Source organism: Moschus berezovskii, chromosome 11 (assembly GCF_049115385.1).
Source record: "Moschus berezovskii isolate FMDL1 chromosome 11, NW_MosBer_1.0, whole genome shotgun sequence".
Classification (NCBI taxonomy): domain Eukaryota; kingdom Metazoa; phylum Chordata; class Mammalia; order Artiodactyla; family Moschidae; genus Moschus; species Moschus berezovskii.
Window position 1 is genome coordinate 92,563,979 of NC_142470.1, and position 23,759 is coordinate 92,587,737.

General features: G+C 39.5%; 1 protein-coding gene across 16 annotated transcripts in view; it reads right to left on the reverse strand.

Moving 5' to 3' along the window:
* Window positions 1-23,759, reverse strand: part of LTBP1 (latent transforming growth factor beta binding protein 1) — a 461,939-nt gene that overhangs the window by 39,744 nt on the left and 398,436 nt on the right. For 11 of the 16 annotated variants that reach the window (XM_055400890.2, XM_055400891.2, XM_088841548.1 and 8 more), the window contains 6 exons: window positions 21,876-22,001; window positions 18,365-18,508; window positions 3,426-3,602; window positions 2,467-2,553; window positions 1,732-1,860; window positions 921-1,061 (listed from right to left, as the gene is read on the reverse strand). In XM_055400890.2, coding sequence (XP_055256865.2) covers window positions 921-1,061; window positions 1,732-1,860; window positions 2,467-2,553; window positions 3,426-3,602; window positions 18,365-18,508; window positions 21,876-22,001 — 804 coding nt within the window. The remainder of the gene's footprint in view (window positions 1-920; window positions 1,062-1,731; window positions 1,861-2,466; window positions 2,554-3,425; window positions 3,603-18,364; window positions 18,509-21,875; window positions 22,002-23,759) is intronic. The other 5 variants (XM_055400894.2, XM_055400900.2, XM_088841552.1 and 2 more) reach the window with 1 other exon arrangement.

The window sequence follows — 23,759 nt, forward strand, 5'->3', positions numbered from 1 at the left end:
GTGGTAGAAGCCAGCGAGCCTCAAAGTTTCCATCCTGATTTCTAAGCGTGACTTCCAAGTAAAAGTCTGAAGCCAGCCTGGTCTTTCCATGGATCAAACCTCTGTCGTCTCCAACTGGGTGTCATTCCACCAGCTGAAATTCAAACTGCCCATCACGTTCCGGTTAAATCCTACCCTCTGTAGCTTCCACATTATGTAAAACCCTCCACGATCTTGCCTGTACTTCATAATCCTGATGGACTTCTTATTCTTCCAGTATCTGATTTTTTACATTCACTGCTCTGTCAAATCCTACCTTTTCCTTCTACACAAAATTTTGGGGATTCAGCCTTTTTCATCCATTTCATCTGTCAAAGCCCTGAACGAGTGACATTTCATCCGAGGGTTCTTAATTCTAACCTTTCTACTTTTCAATAGATTTCAACCAAAGCAGTCTCCTGAATGTGCTGATACATTGATCCATTAAGTCAATTATCAGGAGTACATCACCTTCAGGGATGAACAGGGACTCCTACCAATGGACTGCAGAGCCCTTCACCACTGATGAATTCCACCCTCTGCTCTGCCCAGTCTCATCTGGTTCCTCTATTCAGTCAAGCAAACCTAATTATTTTCCCTTCAACTTACATCTTCCTCAGTTGCCTTCGAGGGTTAAATATGACCAACCCTCAGGTATGGAAGAGCTCTGCCATCTGCTCAGTCACTCCTTGTCCTGTTGTCCATTAAATCAGTATGTGCAGGGTGTTAAATCTGCATATTGATGATACGAAACTTATTCTTTCTCTTAGCATCTCATTTTAATTTTTTCAAAATACCCAAGGAATCCGTTTTTCTATTTTCCGACAGCTCACATTTCAGTCAAAAGGAAAACCTTATGACATTTATTTGGACACAGACTTGCTTCTCACATCCAAACATACCATGTGATTCAGTTGGTCGGATACATCTTTTTTCCGAAGCATCCAGGACCATTGGGTGGGTACAGAAGCAGTTATAAGAGCCTTCTGTATTAATGCACTGGCCATCAATGCAACTGTTGGGGTCTTGACACTCATCTATATCTTAAGAGAAAAAAAAAAATGAAAGAAAATCAGCAATCAGTTGCACCTCATACACTTAACCAAACTTAATACACCGCTAAATTTAGTCCAGACTTCAAGGTCTGCCACATTTTAATTAGCTACACATCATCATCCAAAAGAGAACAGCTCTGACTATAAAAATGTTAAGCTGTATTGATTGGAAAAATAACATTGCCCTACAGCTGCTGACATTAAATAAGGAAAGAAAACATTTAAGAACAGGATATACTTAGAATTTTAAGATAAAATGCCTCTTTATGACAGTTTTAAAATTATTTCCTTTTGCTATGTTTTTCTGCATAGTATATATGGTTTTCTGCTTAGGCATTAAAGTCTGGGTCCATATTTAAAAATGACTTTCAGTGTATGGTATGAGTGATGAAACAGGAGGCTCCCCAGACCAAAAGAACACTTCAGTTGTACCAGTGACCTGAATTATAATTCCACCCTGAATATTAACTCTTAAAAATCTATTCAAACAGTAGTTTGAAGGATTTTTATTTTCTTAAATATTGCTCAAGATTCATAAAACGTTATAGATCTTTTCAACATGAGATTTAGATTCTAAGAAACTTTTTATACACAACAGTACTATTTTTTTTTCCATCTGTTTTCACAGCACATCACAAAATATCCTCTTAAAACCTACCAAAGCACTGCAATTTGACAGGATCATAGTATGTCCCTTGCTTACAGTAGCATTCATAACCAGGCTGAGTGTTCATACAGAAGCCATTTTTGCAGATCTCTTGTCCAAAAAGCAGGCATTCATCTGCATCTATGGGGAAAAAATGGTCATAATATCTCTATCATTGAGATGTTAAAGTGAGTGGTTAATAAGGAAATACTCATATGTATAGTTTAGATTTCACCAAAGTGAAAAATCTGGAACTTATTTTAGAATTATAGGCTAATATCATGAAATGTATAAAGCACATCGACTTTTGTTTTCTTTTTTCCATTCCATATCACTAATCTATGGCCATTAGTAAAAGGTCCTAGCAAAGTAGGATGCTTTCTAAAAATGCAAAAATCTTTGCTTTGTTGATAACCATTAAAGGCCAACATAATGATCAAATTTATATTGGTCCTAATGTACGATTTTTAATATTGTCCTGGAATAAAAGAATAAATCTATTAAAGTACAGAATTTTGTATTAAGTACTTTTACATATGTTGCCTTATTTTATCCTCATGACAGCCTTTGAAACATCATTTTAGAGGTGGAAACCCAGAATCTTAAGTGAAGTTCCACCGTCATATAGTCTTATATGTTCTAATTCCCAAGTCACAGTTCTACCCAGAGACTACTGGGTAGAATTTGAACACAAGCCATGCTTCTACTTGAACACTCATTGCAAATTAGTTTCTGCTTGAAACTGACCTTTATAGTTTTCACCATCAATGCCGTAAGAGGATTCTTCAGAGGGGACAAAACCTTTCCCTCTAGGACACATTTCAGTGAATTCAGCTGATTTCAGAAGAGACAAGGAAAAAAAAAAAAGTTGGGAAAAGAAAAAAAAAAAATATGTTCCATGAGTTTTTTTTTCCCACGAGTATGTTTTACATTCAGTTTTGCTTTCTCAAACTCAGTAACTTAAAGGCAAACCTTGCCATCTAATTCAGACAAATAAATTCAGTACAATCTCAAAATTACAAAGTAGGTGCAAATAAACCTAATGACTTCATAAGTTTACTTATAATTAAAAATAAAAACTTGATAGTTCACTCATGTTATTTATCCATGCTTTATTTATAAGTGTTATGGAGTTTTATGACTTATTTCACCATTACTATGGTCTCTAGTATTTTACCTGGAGGAAGGTATGGCTACCCACTCCAGTATCCTTGCCTGGAAAATCCCATGGACAGAGGAGCCTGGTGGGCGACAGTCCATAGGGTCGCAAAGGGTCAGACACGACTGAAGTGACTTGAGCATTAGTATTTTAAATTTTTAATAAGAATCTATCAAGAAAAATCTTAGTGTAAATATACAGGCTCTAATTAGGAATAATGCTGTGTCAGTGTTAGAAAAAAATCATTGCTTTTATATTAAAAATGGAATAAAACTGAATGATCTGACAAAATAGCATATGGAATGTCACCATAACAGCATATTCTGTGATAAACAGAAGTTCAAGAATTTATATTGAGGCAGGACAGGGTTTGGTTTCTAGCCTTCCAGAAACCCACTAGAAGGTATTTTACCTCAATTTGACTAGCAGATGTCACCAGTAGATGTCAGCACTTTGAGGCTTCAATAACCCAAATGAGAACATTCCAAGACCCATGAATAGCACACAGCAAATACCAGTGTGAACACAGTACTCAGCTGATTCTTACCCGTCCCCAGGACCGGGCAGGGGAAAATCTCACAGTTATCTCCCCACCCAGCACCAGAGGTACAGCAGCACTCCTGCTTGGTGACGTTGGGAGCCAGCACGTTGTCACAAAGACTGGCGTCGTTTAGATTATAGTAGCATTCTTTCTTTTCTTCTCTGGGTTGATCTACTTCTGAGTCTAAAGAGAAAGCAAAAAGAGTGCTGACAGGACATATCAAATCTATCTGTGTCGCAACGGAGTCGCAACGCAATGGACTGGATGTGCCAATGGAACTCCATTTACAGACGGCCGCTTTCCATTTTGTATCAGATTCTTCCACTTCAAGATAAAAATGCACTCGAATCCTGAATTTTCATGGATTTCTAACCCACCTCAATGTGTAAATCTGTCAAAATCATTTCCTTTGACGTTAACCAATTACTATATTCATGTGAATTTGGCTGTGAGTACAGTTTCCATATCTGCTTTCTTGCCAAACATAGGGCCATTCTTTACTGAGCTATAACACCTACTTAAATCAATGAACATTTTCCCTGACACAACCAGAGATGTGAGGCCACTCATAATATTTAACCCTTAGATAGTTATTAAGTTAACCATGCTCCCCCAATCTTTCCTGAACAGTGCAAAGCAGAGGAAGACAACCAGGAAACACTGCAGTAACCCGAGTCTATTCAAATAATCTACTCAAATTGCTGCAACTGCATGACTTTGAATGAAACAGTAAGAGCCAGCTAAGCCTCAGGATAGCATTTCAAGACCAGGTTCTAGTCCCAGTGCAAGTGTGTCCTAAAGAGTATATATTCCAACAGAGTGCATTTAACTTTCTGTCTAAAAGACAAGGTGATATGATAGAACACAAAGATAAAGACCTCCAGTGAATTCCCTTGTGGTCCAGTGGTGAAGACTCTACAGTTGCATTAATGAGGGCACAGGTTCAATACCTGGTCGGGGAACTAAGGTAAGATTACACAAGCTGCACAGTTTGGCCAAAAAAAAAACAAACCCAATTCCACCTAGTTTCAGACAGTACTAATGACTTAACCCCATCAGATTTGAAATCTTTGAGCAAGTTTGTGCTTTTAAAAAACGATTTAAAAAATCTATTACCTAGTAAATGCTATAGAGTTCAAATTATTGCCTGATCCAGTTAGAATTTATTATGGTATGTCAAATAAAAAGTTGCTGTAATCAAGACTGCTGGGAGAAATATCAGTAACCTCAGATATACAGATGATACCACCCTAATGGCAGAAAGTAAAGAGGAACTAAAGAGCCTTTTGATGAAGGTGAAAGACGACAGTGAAAAAGCTGGCTTAAAACTCAACATTCAAAAAAATAGAGATCATGGCATCCAGTCCCATCATTTCATGGCAAATTGATGGGGAAAAAATGGAAACAGTGACAGACTTTATTTTGGGGGGCTCCAAATTCACTGCAGATGGTGACTGCAGACATGAAATTAAAACACACTTGCTTCCTTAGAAGAAAAGCTGTGACAAACCTAGATAGAATATTAAAAAGCGGAGACATCACTTTGTTGACAAAGGTCCGTCTAGTCAAAGCTATGGATTTTCCAGTAGTCAAGTATGGATGTGAGAGTTGGGCCATAAAGAAGGCTGAGCCCTGAAGAATTGATGCTTTTGAACTATGGTGCTGAAGAAGGCTCTTGAGAGTCCCTCAGGCAGCAAGGTCAAACCAGTGAATCCCAAAGGAAATCAATGCTGAATATTCATTGGAAGGACTGATGCTGAAGCTCCAATACTTTGGCCACCTAATGTGAAGAGCCAACTCATTGGAAAAGACCCTGATGCTGGGAAAGACTGAGGGCAGGAGAAGAAGGGGACAACAGAGGATGAGATGGCTGGATGGCATCATGGACTCAATGGACATGAGTTTGAGCAAATTCCGAGAGATAGTGAAGGACAGGGAAACCTGGTGTGCTGCAATCCCTTGGGTCTCAAAGAGTCGGACACCACTGAGCAACTCAAAAATAACAATTGCCATCACAATTACTTAGATTAATACCAATGAAATATTTTCATTAGAATTGCTATCTACAGATTCTTAACCCAAAGAAACTATAGGAACAAAGGCATAACACTTGCCAGTGAGGATAAGACTTTAATCTCAATACCTACATTTTTAAAAAGTTGATAGATCATTATACTATTAGGAAAGTTTAATGATTTATTTTCATAACAGTTTCCTATATATTTACTTTGGCAGGGACAAATTGACTGCAGAAACCTCACATAACAAAGGTGTCCTTGACGTGTTACTTCATAAAATTCTATCAGAAGAGTTACTGCCCTTCCTTTTCCCTTATGGCAGTAAAAACAAGCAAAGCAGCAAACAAAGCTTCGACATGTATATTATTCCCAGAATGCAGAGCATCAGTGAGAATGTAAAGGATCCCTCTAACCCTTGACTCTGGCTAATTCTCAGGTTATTCTATGTTTGACAGAATTCAGCTGGGACTCTACTTTAAGTCTTAATAGCTGATGTCATATTCAAACCTAGAATAAGTATCTAGGAAAAAACTGAAATGCTGATTCCTATGCAATTTATGAAGTGGCTTTAAATCATTTCCTTGTATGTGAAATTGGATAAAACCTGTCACATCCCCTGTGTCAAACAGCTCTTCTAGAGTGCAGGGGACAGAGTGCTTTGCCGGATCTCGGGGAATGGATCACCACCACCATTTCATCCTCTTTAAGATGGGCCCCCAGCTCTTCCATAGGGTATCACTGGGGGAAATTAAGGGTATTTTAATTAATATTAAATCAATCATGAACCCTATAAAAATTTTATAAACTTTCTCCTAAGATGTGCGAATAAGTTGGCAGCCTATCACTATGAACAATTTCGCTCATTGTATTCAATTTGCCTAAAAATGCAACTACTTATTAATGAATGAATGCCTTTAGAAATATAAATAACTCAGCAACAGAACTAGAGCTTTGCCAATCAAGTTAACAGTCTGTTAAAAGAGTGCTCAATAATTGTCTTTGTACAAAGTTGTGGTTCCTATGACAAGACAGAATATTATATAGTAACACCTCAATGAAGCCTGCTGTATTTATAGGTAATTAGAGACCACAGGCTTCTGAGTCAAAAACTTCATATTCACTTAAACACTATTTCTACCATGTTCTTTACACTCACAGAAATAAAATTTCTTTTTTCTTTGGAAGGAAACTCTAAGATGATTGCATAAGAGAAATAATCAATATCACTGTATCATTCAGGTTTTACATTGGTTATTACAAGTTCTGCTCTTATTTTCTTTCCAAGCAGTTTGAAAGTTCAGTGTTTACACAGCTGAAATTGAGGATTAGTCAGGCCCTCATCCGTGTTTGGAAGGAGATGCAAATTCCTTAAAAAAAAAAAAAAAAGTGGTCCATAAAGGTCATTCTGTGAAAAGCTACAATTTCCCTATCTTCTTAACCTTCAAATAATTAACTTCCTAGAGCATTTTTCCACCAGTGCAACAATCTGATCAATAAATACATGTAATGTTATTTAAAAAAAAAAAAACTCTATGAGTTTACATCACTGCTGCCAGGGGAGGAATTTTTCCATCACGAAATAATTTCAAAAGATCACATCAAATGATGTAGAAGGTGCCAAGCTCAGAAAAGAATTGATTCTATTTTTCTTAAAGATTTTATTAATAATGTTAGCCATACTTCATCTCTCAATGCATAGGCTTCTAGGAAATATATTACTTCACCTCCAGTATTTTCATATTTGATTTTTCAATATGTATTAAGAGGCTGGCTTAACATCTGTGTATAAAAAGCAATGTATGTGTTTTAATCCTGGGGGTGTGGCTGGTGATAAAAAATGAGTTATACTTGGGTGCTTTTTTTGAAAAAATTATCACAAATGTCTTTTCAAGCAATAAGCAAAGTATCTAGCTCTCCATGAGATAAACGGTACAGGTTAAATAGCATCTTCATTTTCTGGAGGAGAGTATTTAGCTTGGGTCCAACATCCTGTGCCTAATGCTTCCCCAAACCTCTTCTATGGGCTCAGCTTCCCAGCATCTCAAAAAACATGAGTTTATTTTGCTTTGCCTTTGCCCAGGGGGCAGCAGCTAATTCCTGCTGGCATGGAGTTCGGTGTTAAGCCCACGTACAGCGTAATGGTCTTCTGTTATTCTGAATAGGAAGGAGGAGTTTGAGCAGTAGGTACCACTGGTGATGAACTTTCCAGAAGCTCTCCTCTCCTGTTTCATCAGAAAGAGAATGTGGCTGTTCACTTATACGACTGTTTCCTGCTTTAGCCTTTCCCTAAATAGACCTAATCTTAGATTTGCTGCTGGGGTGAGGCGATCTGGAACATTCCCTTGGTTACAGCGGACATTCCACTTTCAATATGTTCTGAAGGCCTTTAGCTGCCAATCCCCTCCATGCCCCTCTGAGACAGGATGATGACAGCAACCAAAGAGTGATATCACAAGTATGTGTGAGTAAACAATGTCCCCTAATCCTGAAAAAGACATCCATTTATAAAACTCTGTGACAGTGATAATGCTCAGCAAACTGCTTTTCAACAGAATTATTCGGAAAGCTTTTATTCTCTTTATATTAAAATCATCACAGGTACTAATGTTTTATACCGACTCATACGTCTATGAGAAAAAGAATTCTAATGTAATATTCCAAGAGTAAGAGAACTAGGAAATTCATTCCCCCCTCTAGTTTTCTCATTCAAAGACTTGGATGTGTGTGTGTTTCAAGTGGAATTTAGAAGAAAGCCATTGGTAAGTTTCAGAAAACAGGCACTGACAACAGGAATGGGCAAAACACAAAAGGATGCAAATAACAGGAAGAGTGTAGAAAGGGGGTAACTTCAGATAGTAAAAGACATGGAGGAAATAAAAAATAAAGGTTAAGAAATGAAGTACAAGAGCAAAAGTACTTTCGAAGCAGATTCTTCCACACAGTTGCCATCCTTAAAGATGTCAATCAGGTGGGGTGTCAGGCCATGACAGTGCAAGAAAAGCAAGTGCTGGGCATGAAAGCCACACTGTGGAGGGCTGGGGGCAAGGCTATCCCAGAAGGCTGCCTAGAAGAGCTGACATTTTCAAATCAAGTCCTTGAAAAAGAAACTGAAAAAAATCTGGCCAGAAACTAAGGTGTGACAGGTGAGAAGGAATAAAAGTGCAACTGTCCTTAGGTCTGTGTGGGTAGAGCAGGCAGGGGAGTGGTGGTCTGTGGAAGGAGTCACAGAGGAGCCTGAGAACCAGGCAGGGACACAGTAACATGTTAATAAGGATAGGTGTGTTTGTCACTCAGGTGCTAAGGCAGAGGACAATGCCAATCTCTACTGGAAGACAGGCTTTTTGGTTTTGCTTTTTAAGTGATGAAGAAGTTAGAAGATACTGGGAGGAGCAGGCTGGGGAGAGGGTGAGAAGAGAAAGTCTCATGGATGGAGGGGCTTCCCTGGTGGTCCGGTAGCTAAGACTTTGTGGTTCTGATGCAGGGGGCCTGAGTTAGATCCCTGGTCAGGGAACTAGATCCCACACGCCACAACTAAAAATCTTGCATGCTACAGTAAAAATCTAACATCCACATGCTGCAGCTGAGACGTGGCACAGCCAAATAAATAAATATTATTTCTTACAAAGGCTCATTGATGGAGCTATTAGTAGAAACTGGAGAAGTCAGGAGAAGAAATGCGGGCAGATCTGGGTGAAAGAAGAGAATCCTGAAAGCAGAATAAAGGGCCAGGGAGAAAGAAAACCGAGAGAGAGACACAGGGGCGATGTGCAGCCAGCAACACAGAAGGCCAGGAGACGACGCCACTGCAGACAGCCCCAGCACAACACCGGAACATGTGCCTGGCAGAGCCTAGCGAGGATGACCTCAACAATAAAACCACATCTGCAGTGACAGGTAAAGTGTCGGGAAATGTTTAAAAGGAATTGTAGAAACCATTCCTCTCCAGGCCCTGTCTGTAGCAAGTTCTAGGAACCAAGGGCTTCCCTGGTGGCTCAGTGGTAAAGAATCTGCTGGCAATGCAGACTGGGTTCGATCCCTGGGTGGAGAAGATCCCCTGCAGAAGAAAATGGCAACCGACTCCAGTGTTGTTGCCTGGAGAATCCATAGATAGAAGAGCCTGGAGGGCTACAGTCCATGGGGTAGCAAAGAGTCGGACACAACTGAGCAACTGACACTAGGGTCTAAAGTGTATTTCTAATGCAACAGTGTGGATGTCTCTTGTATTAAGATAAAATGGTTTATATATATACATGGTTTACTCAACTGGTACATCAGTTCATTCAAATATCAACACCTCCTTATTAAAAATTCATTTTAGATACTATATACAGCAAGCAGAAATTTTCATGAAAATAAAAGCACAATTTGGTAGTAAACTCCTCTGGCTCTGGTTTTTGGAAGTGAAAAGAAACTTGACCCAATCTTTTTTTTTAATAACAAGTGAGCATATTTTCCTCAGCCTTACCTACATTTATGGTATAGATCCACTACAAATACACAATAAGACCTCAGGAGTTTTATGGCATTTTACAATGTTTGCATTCTAAATACTGTGGTTTCACTGTCTTTAATTTTTTTCCCTACCAAAGGTCTTTTTTTCCAATCAGAAATTATTTAAAAAAAATTCTTCCAAAGTTAATTTATTTTACAGGTTAGCTAAATACATTTTAAAAAACTCACTCTGCCAACTATAACAGTTGAGTGATATTATACATGGTCTCCTGCCTTTAAAAAATATATGTACATACACAAAACCTGCAGTAGACCTCTCCAGGAAGAGAGAACAAGAACACCGTTTGGGTTCAATTGTCAGAACCACAGGATGATCTGCACGAAGCAGGGACCTACTCATTTTTTCTTTTGCTCTACTTGTAAATTTAGCAAAAGCACATAGGGGTACTGTCCCTTCTACCTAGAAGTGTGGACAGACTATTTCTCAGTTAAGTGTTATTCATTATATCTTTGATGAAATGAATAATTTTTATTCTTCAGAACTAGGAATGAGAAGATGGGGTAGAGAAGGAACATTCTTGAATGCGGAGAAACCTGTTATTCAACAGGTACCTAGTGTCTGCCATAGGGCAGGCACTGTGTAAGCAGTGCGCTGGGTGGCAGCCGATGCAAAGAGCAATGACAGAGCATAAAAAGGTCTTGTTAACCTGCTGGTGGATGTGAGGCTCCTGCTGGAGGCAGGAATAAGCAGCTGAAAGTTTTAAGGGTTTAAAACCAGATTTATGATTTGAAAATAGGAATTGGCAGCAGTATGGAACAGGAATCGATGAGAGAAACAGGGAGGGAAATGAGGAGAAGGCAAGTGCCACAGTCCAGGTAAGAGCGCTGAAGGTAAGAGAGTAGCAGAGAGATTTGAAGGATACTGCTGAGGAGGAGTTGGCAGGATGTTACAGGGGCTTGGATGAATGGGGGTAAAGGGGGGGTTAAAGTACGACCTCAGGCTTTCCAGTACAGATGTTTGGCAATTAATGAGTATACACAGGGAGAGTAACAAGTTGGAGAGGGAAGGGTAATTAATTTGGTTTTGGATAATTTTAGGCAGAGATGCTTTTACGACACTCCAGGAAGAAGGTCCAATAACAAGTGACTGGAAATAGAGGAGTGTGGCACACAGGAGAGGGGTGGAGGCAAACATATTTATTTTGGCTGTCCACACCAAGTCAGTAAGAGTTGACTCGGAGAAGAGGTACCAGATCCCAGGAGAAGAACAGAGAGTAAAAAGAGAGAAAGATATGCAGCTCTCTGGGACATGATTATTTAGGGAATGGCAATAAAGAGTCCAGAAGGAGACAGAAAAAGACCAGTGTAAGTGGGAGGAGGATACGGGGAAGAGTAACGCCCTGAAAATAATCAAAGGGAAAAGGGGGAGTGAAGATGAGAAACTGTCGCAGAGGAAGGAGTTTCACCCAGATGAAGGGTCTGAGGGCCTGATCTCAGGGCACTGAGGACCGGGAGACAGTTCAGTGGAGGCAGCCGTGTCTCTTCCAAGGATTCGTAGGTCAACATGGTGCCAGAAATTATTCGTGGATGGTAACACAGCAGTGGCATTTTCTTTATTGGCGTATTTTTATCTTTGCCAATTTTCTGAGAATATGCATTGTTTTAAAATGAGAACAAAACAAAGAAATAAAGTAAAAAGGAAGTAGATTTTTAGAAGAATGAGGTATCATGGGGTCTTTGGCCCGGAGAAGCAGAATTAAGTGAAAGGATCCTGGAATTGGGTTCCTGGGCCACTCTGCCAAACATTAGCTATGACCCTAAGAATAAGATTTAGAAATTCCCTATAGGCCTTGGCTTCCTTCAGTTCAGTTAAGTAACTCAGTCGTGTCTGATTCTATGTGAGCCCATGGACTGCAGCAAGCCAGGCCTTCCTGTCCATTACCAACTCTTAGAGTTTACTCAAACTCATGTCCATTGAGTCAGTGATGCCATCCAACCATCTCATCCTCTGTCGTCCCCTTCTCCTCCCACCTTCAATCTTTCCCAGCATCAGGGTCTCTTCTAGTGAGTCAGTTCTTCACATCAGATGGCCAAAGGACTGGACTTTCAGCTTCAACATCAGTTCTTCCAATGAACATTCAGGACTTATTTCCTTTAGGATGGACTGGTTGGATCTCCTTGCAGTTCAAGGGACTATCAACAGTCTCCTTAACACTACAGTTCAAAAGCATCAATGCGTTGGCACTCATCTTTCTTTGTAGTCCAAATCTCACATACATACATGACTACTGGAAAAACCATAGCCTTGACTAGATGGATCTTTGTTGGCAAAGTAATGTCTCTGCTTTTTAATATGCTGTCTAGGTTGGTCATAACTTTTCTTCCAAGGAGCAAGCGTCTTTTAATTTTGTGGCTGCAGTCACCAGCGGCAGTGATTTTGGAGCCCCCAAAAATAAAGTCTGACACTTTTTCCATTGTTTCCCATATATTTGCCATGAAGTGATTGAACCTGATGCCATTATCTTAGTTTTCTGAATGTTGAGCGTTAAGCCAGCTTTTTCACTCGCCTCTTTCATCAAGAGGTTCTTTAGTTCTTCACTTTCTGCCATAAGGGTGGTGTCATCTGCATATCTGAGGTTATTGATATTTCTCCTAGCAATTTTGTTTCCAGCTTGTGCTTCTTCCAGCCCAGCATTTCTTATGATGTAGTCTGCATATAAGTTAAATAAGCATGGTGACAATATACAACCTTGATGTACTCCTTTCCCAATTTGGAACCAGTCTGTTGTTCCATGTCCAGTTCTAACTGTCTTTTCTTGACCTGCATACAGATTTCTCAAGAGGTAGGTCAGGTGGTCTGGTATTCCCGTCTCTTGAAGAATTTTCCAGTTTGTTGTGATCCACACAGTCAAAGGCTTTGGCATAGTCAATAAAGCAGAAGTAGATGTTTTTCTGGAATTCGCTTGCTTTTTTGATGATCCAACGGATGTTGGCAATTTGATCTCTGGTTCCTCTGCCTTTTCTGAATCCAGCTTGAACATTTAGAAGTTCTTGGTTCACGTACTGTTGAAGCCTGTCTTGGAGAATTTTGGGCATGACTTGACTAGCGTGTGAGATGAGTGAGATTGTGCAGTAGTTTGAGCCTTCTTTGGCATTGCCTTTCTTTGGGACTGGAATGAAAACTGACCTTTTCCAGTCCTGTGGCCACTGCTGAGTTTTCCAAATTTGCTGGCATATTGAGTGCAGCACTTTCACAGCATCATCTTTCAGGATTTGAAATAGCTCAACTGGAATTCCATTACCTCCACTAGCTTTGTTCTTAGTGATGCTTCCTAAGGCCCACTTGACTTCTCATTCCAGGATGTCTGGCTCTAGGTGAGTGATCACACCATCATGATTATCTGGGTTGTAAATATCTTTTTTGTATAGATCTTTGTGTATTCTTGCCACCTCTTGTTAATATCTTCTGCTTCTGTTAGGTCCATACCATGTCTGTCCTTTATTGTGCCCATCTTTGCATGAAACGTTCCCTTGAAGAGATCTCTAGTCTTTTCCATTCTGTTGTTTCCCCCTGTTTCTTTGCATTGATCACTGAGGAAGGCTTTATCTCTCCTTGCTGTTCTTTGGAACTCTGCATTCAAATAGGTATATCTTTCCTTTTCTTCTTTGCCTTTAGCTTCTCATTTTTCTTAGCTATTTGTAAGGCCTCCTCAGACAACCATTTTGCCTTTTTGCATTTCTTTTTCTTGGGGATGGTCTTGATCCCTGCCTCCTGTAAAATGTCATGAACCTCCATCCATAGTTCTTCAGGCACTCTATCAGATCTAATCCCTTGAATCTATTTCTCACTTCCACTGTATAATCATAAGGGATTTGATTAAGTCATACCTGAATGGTCTAGTGATTTCCCCTGCTTTCTTCAATTTACGCTTCCTTATCTGTAAATAAAGCTGCCGGGCTGGAAAAACAGTAAGGTTTTTCTAGATGTAGATGTCTAGGACTGTCAGCTTGTGACATGAGAATAAGCTCTTAATATTTAAGGAAACCCTATCATGAATTGTATACAGAACACTTATTTTATAATCCAAATTATAACTCCAATTTATGCACTTTATAATTTCTGACATTGCCTATTTGCTTTTCTTAAATGAAGAATAATTATTACATAATGCAAACAACCAGCCCAATTTATGTTTTATATCTGATCTTGTTCATTTTCTTTTCTTAAAGCAAAGAACACCTGTATTAATTATAATATATATCTTTGTATTCTTTTCACTATACTTTCTGTTTTAAAAATAAAATTCAGTTCCCCCCCAGAATATCCTCTGTGCACCAATCAAGTATTTTGTGGGTATGGCTTCAGTTGCCCACACAGAATATTTATTGCTTTCTTTAGCGTGCCCAAGGACATAAAGTTCTTACTGAGCAATTATCACAGGCACTGAGGAAATAAAAACATCAGGCCCATAGCCATATCCTTACAGGTGGCGAGTGGTCTGCTATGGCCTTTTTTAGGTATTTCTGTTTCAGGTGCTTTTAGGCAATGTACAGCAATGTAAATTAGTGGCCAGAGTCCCAGGCAGTGAAAACATTCGACCCAGACCTAAAAAATAGGTGGGAGCCTAGTAGTTTAGAAACAAAAAACCTGGGACATTAAAGTTCAAAAGTACCTTCAGTCTCCTGGGACAATGCCCTACCGAAAGTAAGAGTCCTTCTGTGAGCCAGTAGGTGTCCCACCTGTTCTTGGACACCACTAGGGAAACACCCACAAATTCACAAAAAATTGTGACCAGCTCTAGCTGTTGGAAAGTTGTTCTGCAAACTGATCTGAAATCTGTCTTTCTGGCATCCACTCCTCAGCCCCAGTTCTGTCCTCAGTAATGTATCACTTCAGATAATCATGCTACTGCACCTTGTTGGAATGTCTGTTGGCCTGGGGACATTTAGAGCCAAGTGAAAATATTACCACCTACAAGGCAAATGTATCTTATTTTTCCTAATTATTTTCCAGGAAGGATGAGATCTAAGCTTTTAGACTATCATGTAAAGAATGAAATTAGTTTGAATCCTCGATAAAAACTTTAACTTAAATATGGTACAACACAGTTTTGTTCTAGGTAACAGCAGGTTCTTTGACTGGAAAATGATACAAATTCTTTTAACTTAACCAACTTGTCAGATGAACAAATGTTCTCCTGTCCTCTGAAAAACATCCTGGCTAATGCCCACAAGCAAGTGGAGGGCTCACAGACAGCTGGCTGTTCTCAGGTAGGTCCACACACTTCTGTTCTAATGTGTTGAGCAGTATGCCAACTGCGACTCAGCTATGCTTATTCTCAAACACTCTGTGCCAATGTAATAATTATTGTAATTACATAAGTAAATTATATGTAAACTAATCAAATATGAGTGAGTGGAAGAGTTGTTTCTAGAACAAGTTTAAAGCTTTTCGAAAGATTAAGGTTAAAAAAAGTTTTTAAAAAAAGTTATCAAACTAGAAGTGGGTAAGACAACCATAGACAATTGAGAAAAACTGTGAAAACCTAACGTGACTTTGCACTTATTTACTTAGCAAAGGCCTTTAAATTCTTCCTTCCTCTGAAGTGGGTGGTGTAGATAACACGTAATAGATGTGGTTTATGCAAGACAAGCCATACAGAATGCAAATGGATTTCTACTCAGAGACAGATCTCAGCTCTCCTTCAGAGATGGGGGAATAAACATATGTTACATGCTTTAAGTTAAAACTTAAATATTGACAAGACATATCATTTTTATGACTGCCAGTTTTAATCAGCTTTTTCAAACAATTGACCGGTTTGTCAATTTGATGAAGTTTGATGAAGTTAGGGAGGAAGCTCCTCTTGCAGTTTATAGCTAATCTCTCAGGACAGAGAATAACTAAAATGAAGATATTATCAAAGACAATATTAAGACTCCATAAAATCAGTTCAAGTTTGCCAAGAACCATACAAATTGAGATATGGTAGAAATCAGAGTTGCCAGGGATGATACAAATTAATAAGCTTCACCAGTTACTAAGGCAGATTATACTGACACAGACCAATAAAACAACTGAGTATGTACAATATTTGGCAGAAGCCAGAGAACTATGGGGAAAATAGGCAAGAAACTCAGAAATTAAAGGATCAGATATAATGTTAAGAGGAAAGAGAAACTATGTATGCACTGGCAGGCAAGTTTATGAAGCTGAGTATTCAAAATTGCTGTTCTTTGCAGAAGCAGGAAAGTACTTAGGGAACTCTGGGAGGATTTTCCAGAGTCAGTCAATGAGAGAACAAGGAGATAAAGGGAGCAGAGAGGCAAAGCAGGTGATAGGGACTTGATCACAGAAAAACTTAAAAGGTAGAGGATGAGGAATAAGGCTTACAAGACGAGTTACTATGAAGTTTTAAGTAGTTTACAGTGAGCTTGGGTTCCCTGGTGGCTCAGATGGTAAACAATCTGCCTGCAATACAGGAGACCCGGGTCTGATCCCGGGAGAGATCCCTGGAGAAGGGAATGGCGACCCACTTCAGTATTCCTGCCTTGAGAATTGCACAAACAGGAGCCTAGCAGGCTGCAGTCCATTGGGTCGCATACAGTCGGACACAGCAGAGTAACGGACACGTTCACTTTCACACTGTACACTGAGCTAATCCAGTTCATGGAAAATGGTTCAGACGGTCTCATGCTCTTAGTAAGGCACTATTAATCTCTAAAAAAGAAGTGAGCAAACTTGAGGACCAAAGACATCTACTTTTACTAAAGCTAGGTGAACTGAACAAACCCCTTCTTGACATTACTAAAGCACTCTACCAAAAAAATATCTGCAGTTAAAAAAATCCACCATCTCCAAAGAGATCACAAAGGAAGAGAAGTACATAACCCTTATGTGTCTGGATTTTAATACTCCACATAGTGCTTCATTATTAACAAATAGCTTTTATATATTTAATTTTTTAAAAAACCCATAAAGCTCTGTGAGGCAAATATAGCCTTTATTTTACAGGTGAGAAAATCAAACTGATAGATGTTGAATGATATGCCCAAGCTTGCATAGCCAGAAAACAGTTCGCAGATCAGAACCTGGTCATTCCAATTTAAGTATTCAAAAAAAGTGTGGAAAATAAAGGAAAGAATTAAAATTTCCATTAATTCCAATAATTATCTTTTTATGTCTTCTTTCTATCCCTTTCTCCACAGACTGTGATCACTGGACTATCTTTTCTTTTTTTTCACTTGACATTGGATCACATGCATTAATCATGACTACTAACCTTCATGCAGATGACTTAATGACTGCACAATACTGTATGAAATATTCCAGTCACAATAAAACTATGGGGGATGGTGCTACTCTATAGAACCAAAGACAAATAAAAAGGTAGTTACTTCACCAATCCTATTATTGGCCAGCCAAGTTTTTGATTTTTTTTTTTCCATTACAAGTAGAGTTAAGATGAAAAGTCTCTTCTTTATGGCTCATAAGTTGCAGGGATGGTCATTAAAGGAAGAGCAACCCCTTCCTCCAGAAATACTTTTTCACTTTCATAGTGTTTTTGAATTACTGTCTCTACATTTAATTCTGCACCCATAACCTTTCTGTATTTAATCATTAAGAAGAAAACATGTGTGAATGAAAATATTTTTACATTTTATTTCCTACTGCTTGCAAAGATAATTGTCTCACACAGGACAAGTGTACCCTATTGAGGAAGAGCCAAAGCTTTCTTAGAAGCATGGATAAAATCAACTGGGATTGAGCAAGCTAGTAACACAGTCTATGCTTCATCTTATTTGGGTCTCAAAGGACCATTTAGCCTCCTACTTGCCTCAAAGCACAATCATGCTATAGCCACATGGCACAAACTAAAAGGGTGATCTGGAAATTGACTGATTTATCTGGAAAAGCATCAGCTCTCCATTTCAGTGTATGCCATGATGACACAGTCTAAATCAAATTTTAAACAAACATAATCACAGCCATTCTCTTGGCCAAATTCTAGGGGGTGCATGGGGGGGGAACCTTAAGAATTCCAAGTGGAAGGAAGTCTTTGTAGATCCCGAGGGACCTATATGCTGCTTTTAATTTAGAGAAGTGTCAAAATACTTTTCTCCAAGGGCCAAGAGAGAAGAATTATGCAACTGAATGAGATGTTGCCATATTAAGCTCTAAGCTGATGGCTCTCAGTTTTAGGCAATTCCCAGCCAATGTTCTCATCATTTTGGATCCTTCACCCTCCCCACGGCGTCTCCGGGTTGGAAAGCACATTAGAGGTCATCTAGCTCCAACAGTCATCACCCACGTCTAAAGTCCACTGATAAGGCAGGCCTGGAAACAGCATGAACGCTTCCAGCAGGGTGACAAAATGTTTGGTCATTTCTTCCTCACTCCCAGAGTCTTTGGCCCAGACCTGTGTAGGTACAGGTCCCTGGAGAAGAGCCCTCCGTCCAGACAGCGTCACTTACCTGTGGAGAGCCGGGAGCGGCACTGCCCAGTCATGGGGCTGTACTCCTGGCTTTCGTCAGCGCACACACACAGGAAGGACCCTTCTACATTTTCACAGAAGGCTTCACCACACACGCCACTGAGCAGCTCACATTCGTTCACATCTGGAAAAGGGAACACAGATCAAGTCAGACGTGTTCCTCACTCCTGACCACGCTTTGTTTTACCAGCTGTGCCATGACTGCTGATGTCTGCTGGAACAAGGTGACACCCCCACCCCAGGAACAATCAAACCCTTCAGCTTTTGGGGGGAAGGGGATCCCAAAGGCAGGGCTGCAAGCCTTGGTTTGTGTGACAGGACAATGAAAACACAAAGCAAGGCTTGCAAACTCCTATTCTGGTTTTAAGGAACAACTCAAAACTGTACAGCAAGCATCGTATGTACACTTTGTTTAATTTTCACTTCCCTGACTTTTTGACATAATGAGGTCTTAAATAACCGGGTACTTCTGTCTCCGTTTTTAATTCAAGGAAAATTAGCAGCACTGGCACTTTAGAAACTGCCAAATTCTTGAAATGCATTTTAAGAAATTGTTTACAATCCATTCATATGTCTAAAGATATAGTTCCCTAGCAGCCAAAATGTTCATAACTTGACAACCAGAATTCAGGTTGGGAATCTCTTTGGGAAATGAAGGAACAACCCCTGTAAGTAGTTACTGGGTTACATTAATCATCAGCAGGAAGCAAATTGGTCCAGTAACTTCTGACTGATATTACCATGCCCTTAAAATTTCTGTTGGTATTCCACAGTGTAATTTCTACTTCTGCTAGATATTTTTATTTTTACTTAAATATACTTAACTAAAACACTAAAAATTCACAGATGAGTCCATTTTATTCAACAGTAAGCAAGTACATAGCCATAAAGAAAGGCTATTTTTATGTTTGCCCTTGTCCGATACTACTTTTTATCTTTTCTCCTCTGAAGAAATATTATTAATAAGTGCCCAGTAAACAACGTACCTGACTTGACATCTGAAATGTTCATGTATTTTATGCATTAAACATGATTAAATGTGTACAAACATCAGCTTTCATGAGCACACTCTAAGATGGTTTATAGAAAGTTAAAAATTTGAGCAATTATCCAAATCATTCAGGGGAAAAAATACTATTTTCACCTGCGATACCCAGTTAATTAGACAAAAAGTTTATCTCTCTTGACTTATTTGTATAATTACCTCAGTTTTCCATTTCACTTTGTATATAAACAGATATAAATCCAATAAGCTGAGTTTTGCTATGAAAAGATATTATGACAAAGTAAAGCAGAGAGTTTGTATATTTAATCAACCTGGACAGTCATAATTTAGACCAGAAAAATTGACTTTAGAAATTTGCCAGTTTGTATTTATCAATTTTAGGTAACTGTCAAATGGAATTTTCTACTTTCTAACTTGTATTATTTCCATAGCTATTGAAATCTTTCCTACCAGATGGTATTCATTCAATCAAAAAATATTTTCTAGTTTACTTCTATGGTTCAGACTGGGAAGACAATGATGACACAGGAAGCCTTCAGGGAGCTCCTGCCAACTCCTGCCTTCAGAGAGCTTAATGTCAAGTCATACAGGCCAGGATAAGTGCTAGGAATGAAAAATACAGAGCACTACAACAGCATGGAACAGGGACCTCAAGCACAGTGGTGGGTTAGGAACCAAGCTCCATCTGAAGGATGAATAGATAAGAAGGGTAAGCAGCCAGGGTCCAAGCAGTGGGAAGAGTGGCCAAAGTTTGGCCCCAGAGGGCTGATGCATCTCTTAAACCCTGAAGAACACCCAGTGTGGTGAGGTACATGTAAGAGGTGCTCAGTTAATATTTTTCCAAGAGAACAAACAGACAAATATAATAACACGAGTAAGTCTATTAACAAGATAACAGATATTCCTTATCTAAGGGTGGTATGTTGTGGGTCGAAATGAAACACTGACGTGGATTTGGTGCACTCATTGGCCTGGTTAGAAATGAGCATTAACCAAGGGCTCAGAAGCTAAGTGGAGTCAGTGGATTGACATCTGATACCGCAATAGGTAACAGTTAACATTTACTGAACACCTACAATGGGCTGAACATTAGGCCCAGTCAGGAGAGACAGACAGACAGACAGACAATGTTCTCAGTCACATGGAGCTTGGAAAAGGCAGCTGCAGACAGCACACACATGATTGACTTATTGCACAAAAGGATGTAAGTATTACAATAGAATTTGCTCAGGGTATTTGGGAAGCAGAAGGAAGGATCGTAGCTCAGCTGGAGGGTGAGAAGTGGAACAGGAATGGTACCTGGGAGGAGATGACATTGAACGTCTGGCTTCAGGGGCTTCAGGAATGAATAGGATGGACTGAGGCTCAGGGAAGGGGAGGCCAGGAGGTTATTCTCAGCAAAAGGAGCAAACAACAGCCTAATCACTTCCCAGCTACATGAACAATCATAAGCAGTTATATGCTGCAGGAACATAACTGGTGAGGAAGCCGGCGGTGAGGCTGAGAAGGTGAGGGCCAGACCACAGGACTATTAAGTTGACATATTTAGTGAATGGCAGATGGTTTTTACCACTGTAATTTAGTGTATAGGAAACTACAGCAGGAATTGGAACAAGTGATTACAACAGTGTTACCTTAAAGGTGGTTACTATTCAAGTGATTTTATTGTTAAATTTCCAAACTGACTTTGTTTTCCCAGTTCAATCTGGATGGGAAATGAACTGCTGCTTTCATTGCAAATTTCCAAACTAAAATGTTGCTGACTCATCCTCAAGTGTCATCTGCTATGTAACAACCAGAGGCAGTTTTTCTTAATTAGGAGTAAAGAAAAAGCCTTGTTATCTGTGAAGTTCTGAATTAAATAACTTCTTTCCCATTTACTTGCTCTGATTGCAGGTATGCCTCATGATGAATCTGACTTAAAGAAATCATGGCTGATCAGAACATGACATAGGAAGTGGCTTCTTTTATGTGAGCATGTGATGGACCATATTCTAGGACATCTGATGATACTCAAGATTCCTTCCAGCTCTGACAATCTCAGAACAGATGGAAGAACTATGCTTGCACAAGCCAAAGCATCATTTTACGGGTGTCATTCCTGGAAACAGAAACTCCTGCCAACACGTTTCCTTAAATGTACTGCCTAAGGGAGGCACATTTTGAAGACAGACAAGCTCTACCACACACCAGACTCTATTTCCTGTGCAGGAGGGACTGGAGCGTTCCGCATACCCAGCTAAGAGTTTAAACAGCTGCTCTTTTTAATATACATTTAAATTCAAAGTTATGCTTCTCTATTTCTTAACATCCCTAACCGTTTCAGAAGCCACGGGGTCATCGTGCACCTCTCCAAACCATACGACAAGATCAGATCATGATGTCATTCTGCCCAGTTACCTTGCTTCCATCTCTCCTGTGGTTGATGATTTTGATTTCTTCTTGATAGAGAGATGTCGGGAGAAAAAAATATCTAAGAACTCACCCACACACCCTTGCCCATCCTGTGGGGCCTGAAAGCCCTGATAACAGAGGCAGCGGAAGGAGCCAGCCGTATTGTCACAAAACCCGTGACTGTCACAAATAGTGTTGTTTACACATTCATCAATATCTGCAAAAAAGACATTGACCATGAGACACAAAACACAGACAAACACTAGATATTAATGGAGAGACAGGTGCTCAACACACCCCGATTAGTATGAGATGATCATGTTTACACAGAATGAACTTCTAAAACATTTTATATATAAATAAAATGTTTTGATGAACATATCTCAACAGACAAAATATTGGGTTCTATGAGAAAGAAAACATTTACTTTTCCTCAGGAAATGTTTTGAAACTGAAATGAATGCTACAATTGCCCCAGTCCACGTTTTCTAAATATTTTCGATTTCTTCATTTCCAAGGAGAGGATATTCCTACAGTGGAAATATGTGCAAGTATTGTCACCTTTTTTTGATTGCTGTAAATACTAATAGTTCTATCTGGCAAATTGGCGGCTGAAATCATTGGCCTGCTTGAGCAACGATTTGTTCAGTCCTAGAGATAATGAATGGGCAGAGGAGCCTAGCAGGCTACAGTCCATAGGGTCACAAAGAGTTGGATACGACTCAGCAACTGAGCACAAACACTTGGTCAAGTTTAAATAGCATTCCCATGAAGGGAAGGGGGCAGGAGTAGAGGGAAGGAGAGAGGGAGAAGCTGATCTGATTAAGTTCAGCAGTGTAGCCAGCCAGTCCCTGTTACTCTAGAGGAAAGACTTTATTCACAGGGAAAGATTTCCTGTCACCAATTTATAGCCACTCAGATCCTAAATGTCACTGCTGCTCCAACTGATTAGCCAGTGGCCAACTTGTAAGTTCACTTTGTTCTCTATAAACTTGATGACAGTGGTCCTGTGCTTTCTATCTCCCGTTAATAGAAGTGTTCTCGTAAAAGTGAAGTCTCAGTTTTAAAGTCACAAATGGACTTTTCAATACAGTTCTTTATCCTCAGCTGCGCTACTCACTTTGCTCTCCAGTCTCCCATCCCCAGCACTCCCGTTCTCCTTGTGTATGGCCACACTGCACACTGCAACTGCCAGGCTCTCTGTCCTCTCTGCCTCTTGACCAAACAGGTCCCAAATACAGTTTTTTTGAGAAACGATCAAGAGAACATGCAATTTTTGCCTCCAAACACATGTGAACAAGATTTCATGTTGATGTTCAAATAACAAAATGAGGTAACAAATGATAAAGGACGTGACAAGTGAAATCACACTCGACAGAATTCAGTTTGGGCAAGTTCATACAAATAAAGTTACGTTTTTCTAAAACTTCAAACACTGAGTCAGAAATTTTTCAAGAAAAGACGACGCATGCAATGATATTCAGCAGCTCCCCCTCGTCTCTTCCTAACTGTCCAACACTATCAAGCGTAACTTCAGAGACAGTCTCACTTTTGAACTGTAAAATATGAGTGTCTATAAAACTTTCTTAATTTTCTCAAAACGGTGTCCCTTCTCCTTAAGGCTGGGCCCTCTCTCCATGCCTACCAGTCACTTCTTCCTCGGGTCCCACCTGCTCATCCTTCTCCTGCATCTCCAATGATTCCTCCCTGGCTCCTTCCCTCACTGCTTCCAAAAATGCCACAGTCGCTTAGAAAAGCTTTAACCACAATGTCCCCTACTGTGCTTTTTCCATTTCTTTTATCCTTGCAAAATGTATCAAAAGAACTATCTATGCTCAGTGCTTTTATCTCCTAATACACCTCATCAGTAAAAAGGAAACAGTAACAATACTGGTAACGTTAATAATACTGGTATGTTTCTAGAATTACTATGATAATCTACAAAATTAAAATGCACAAGGTGCATAAAACACCG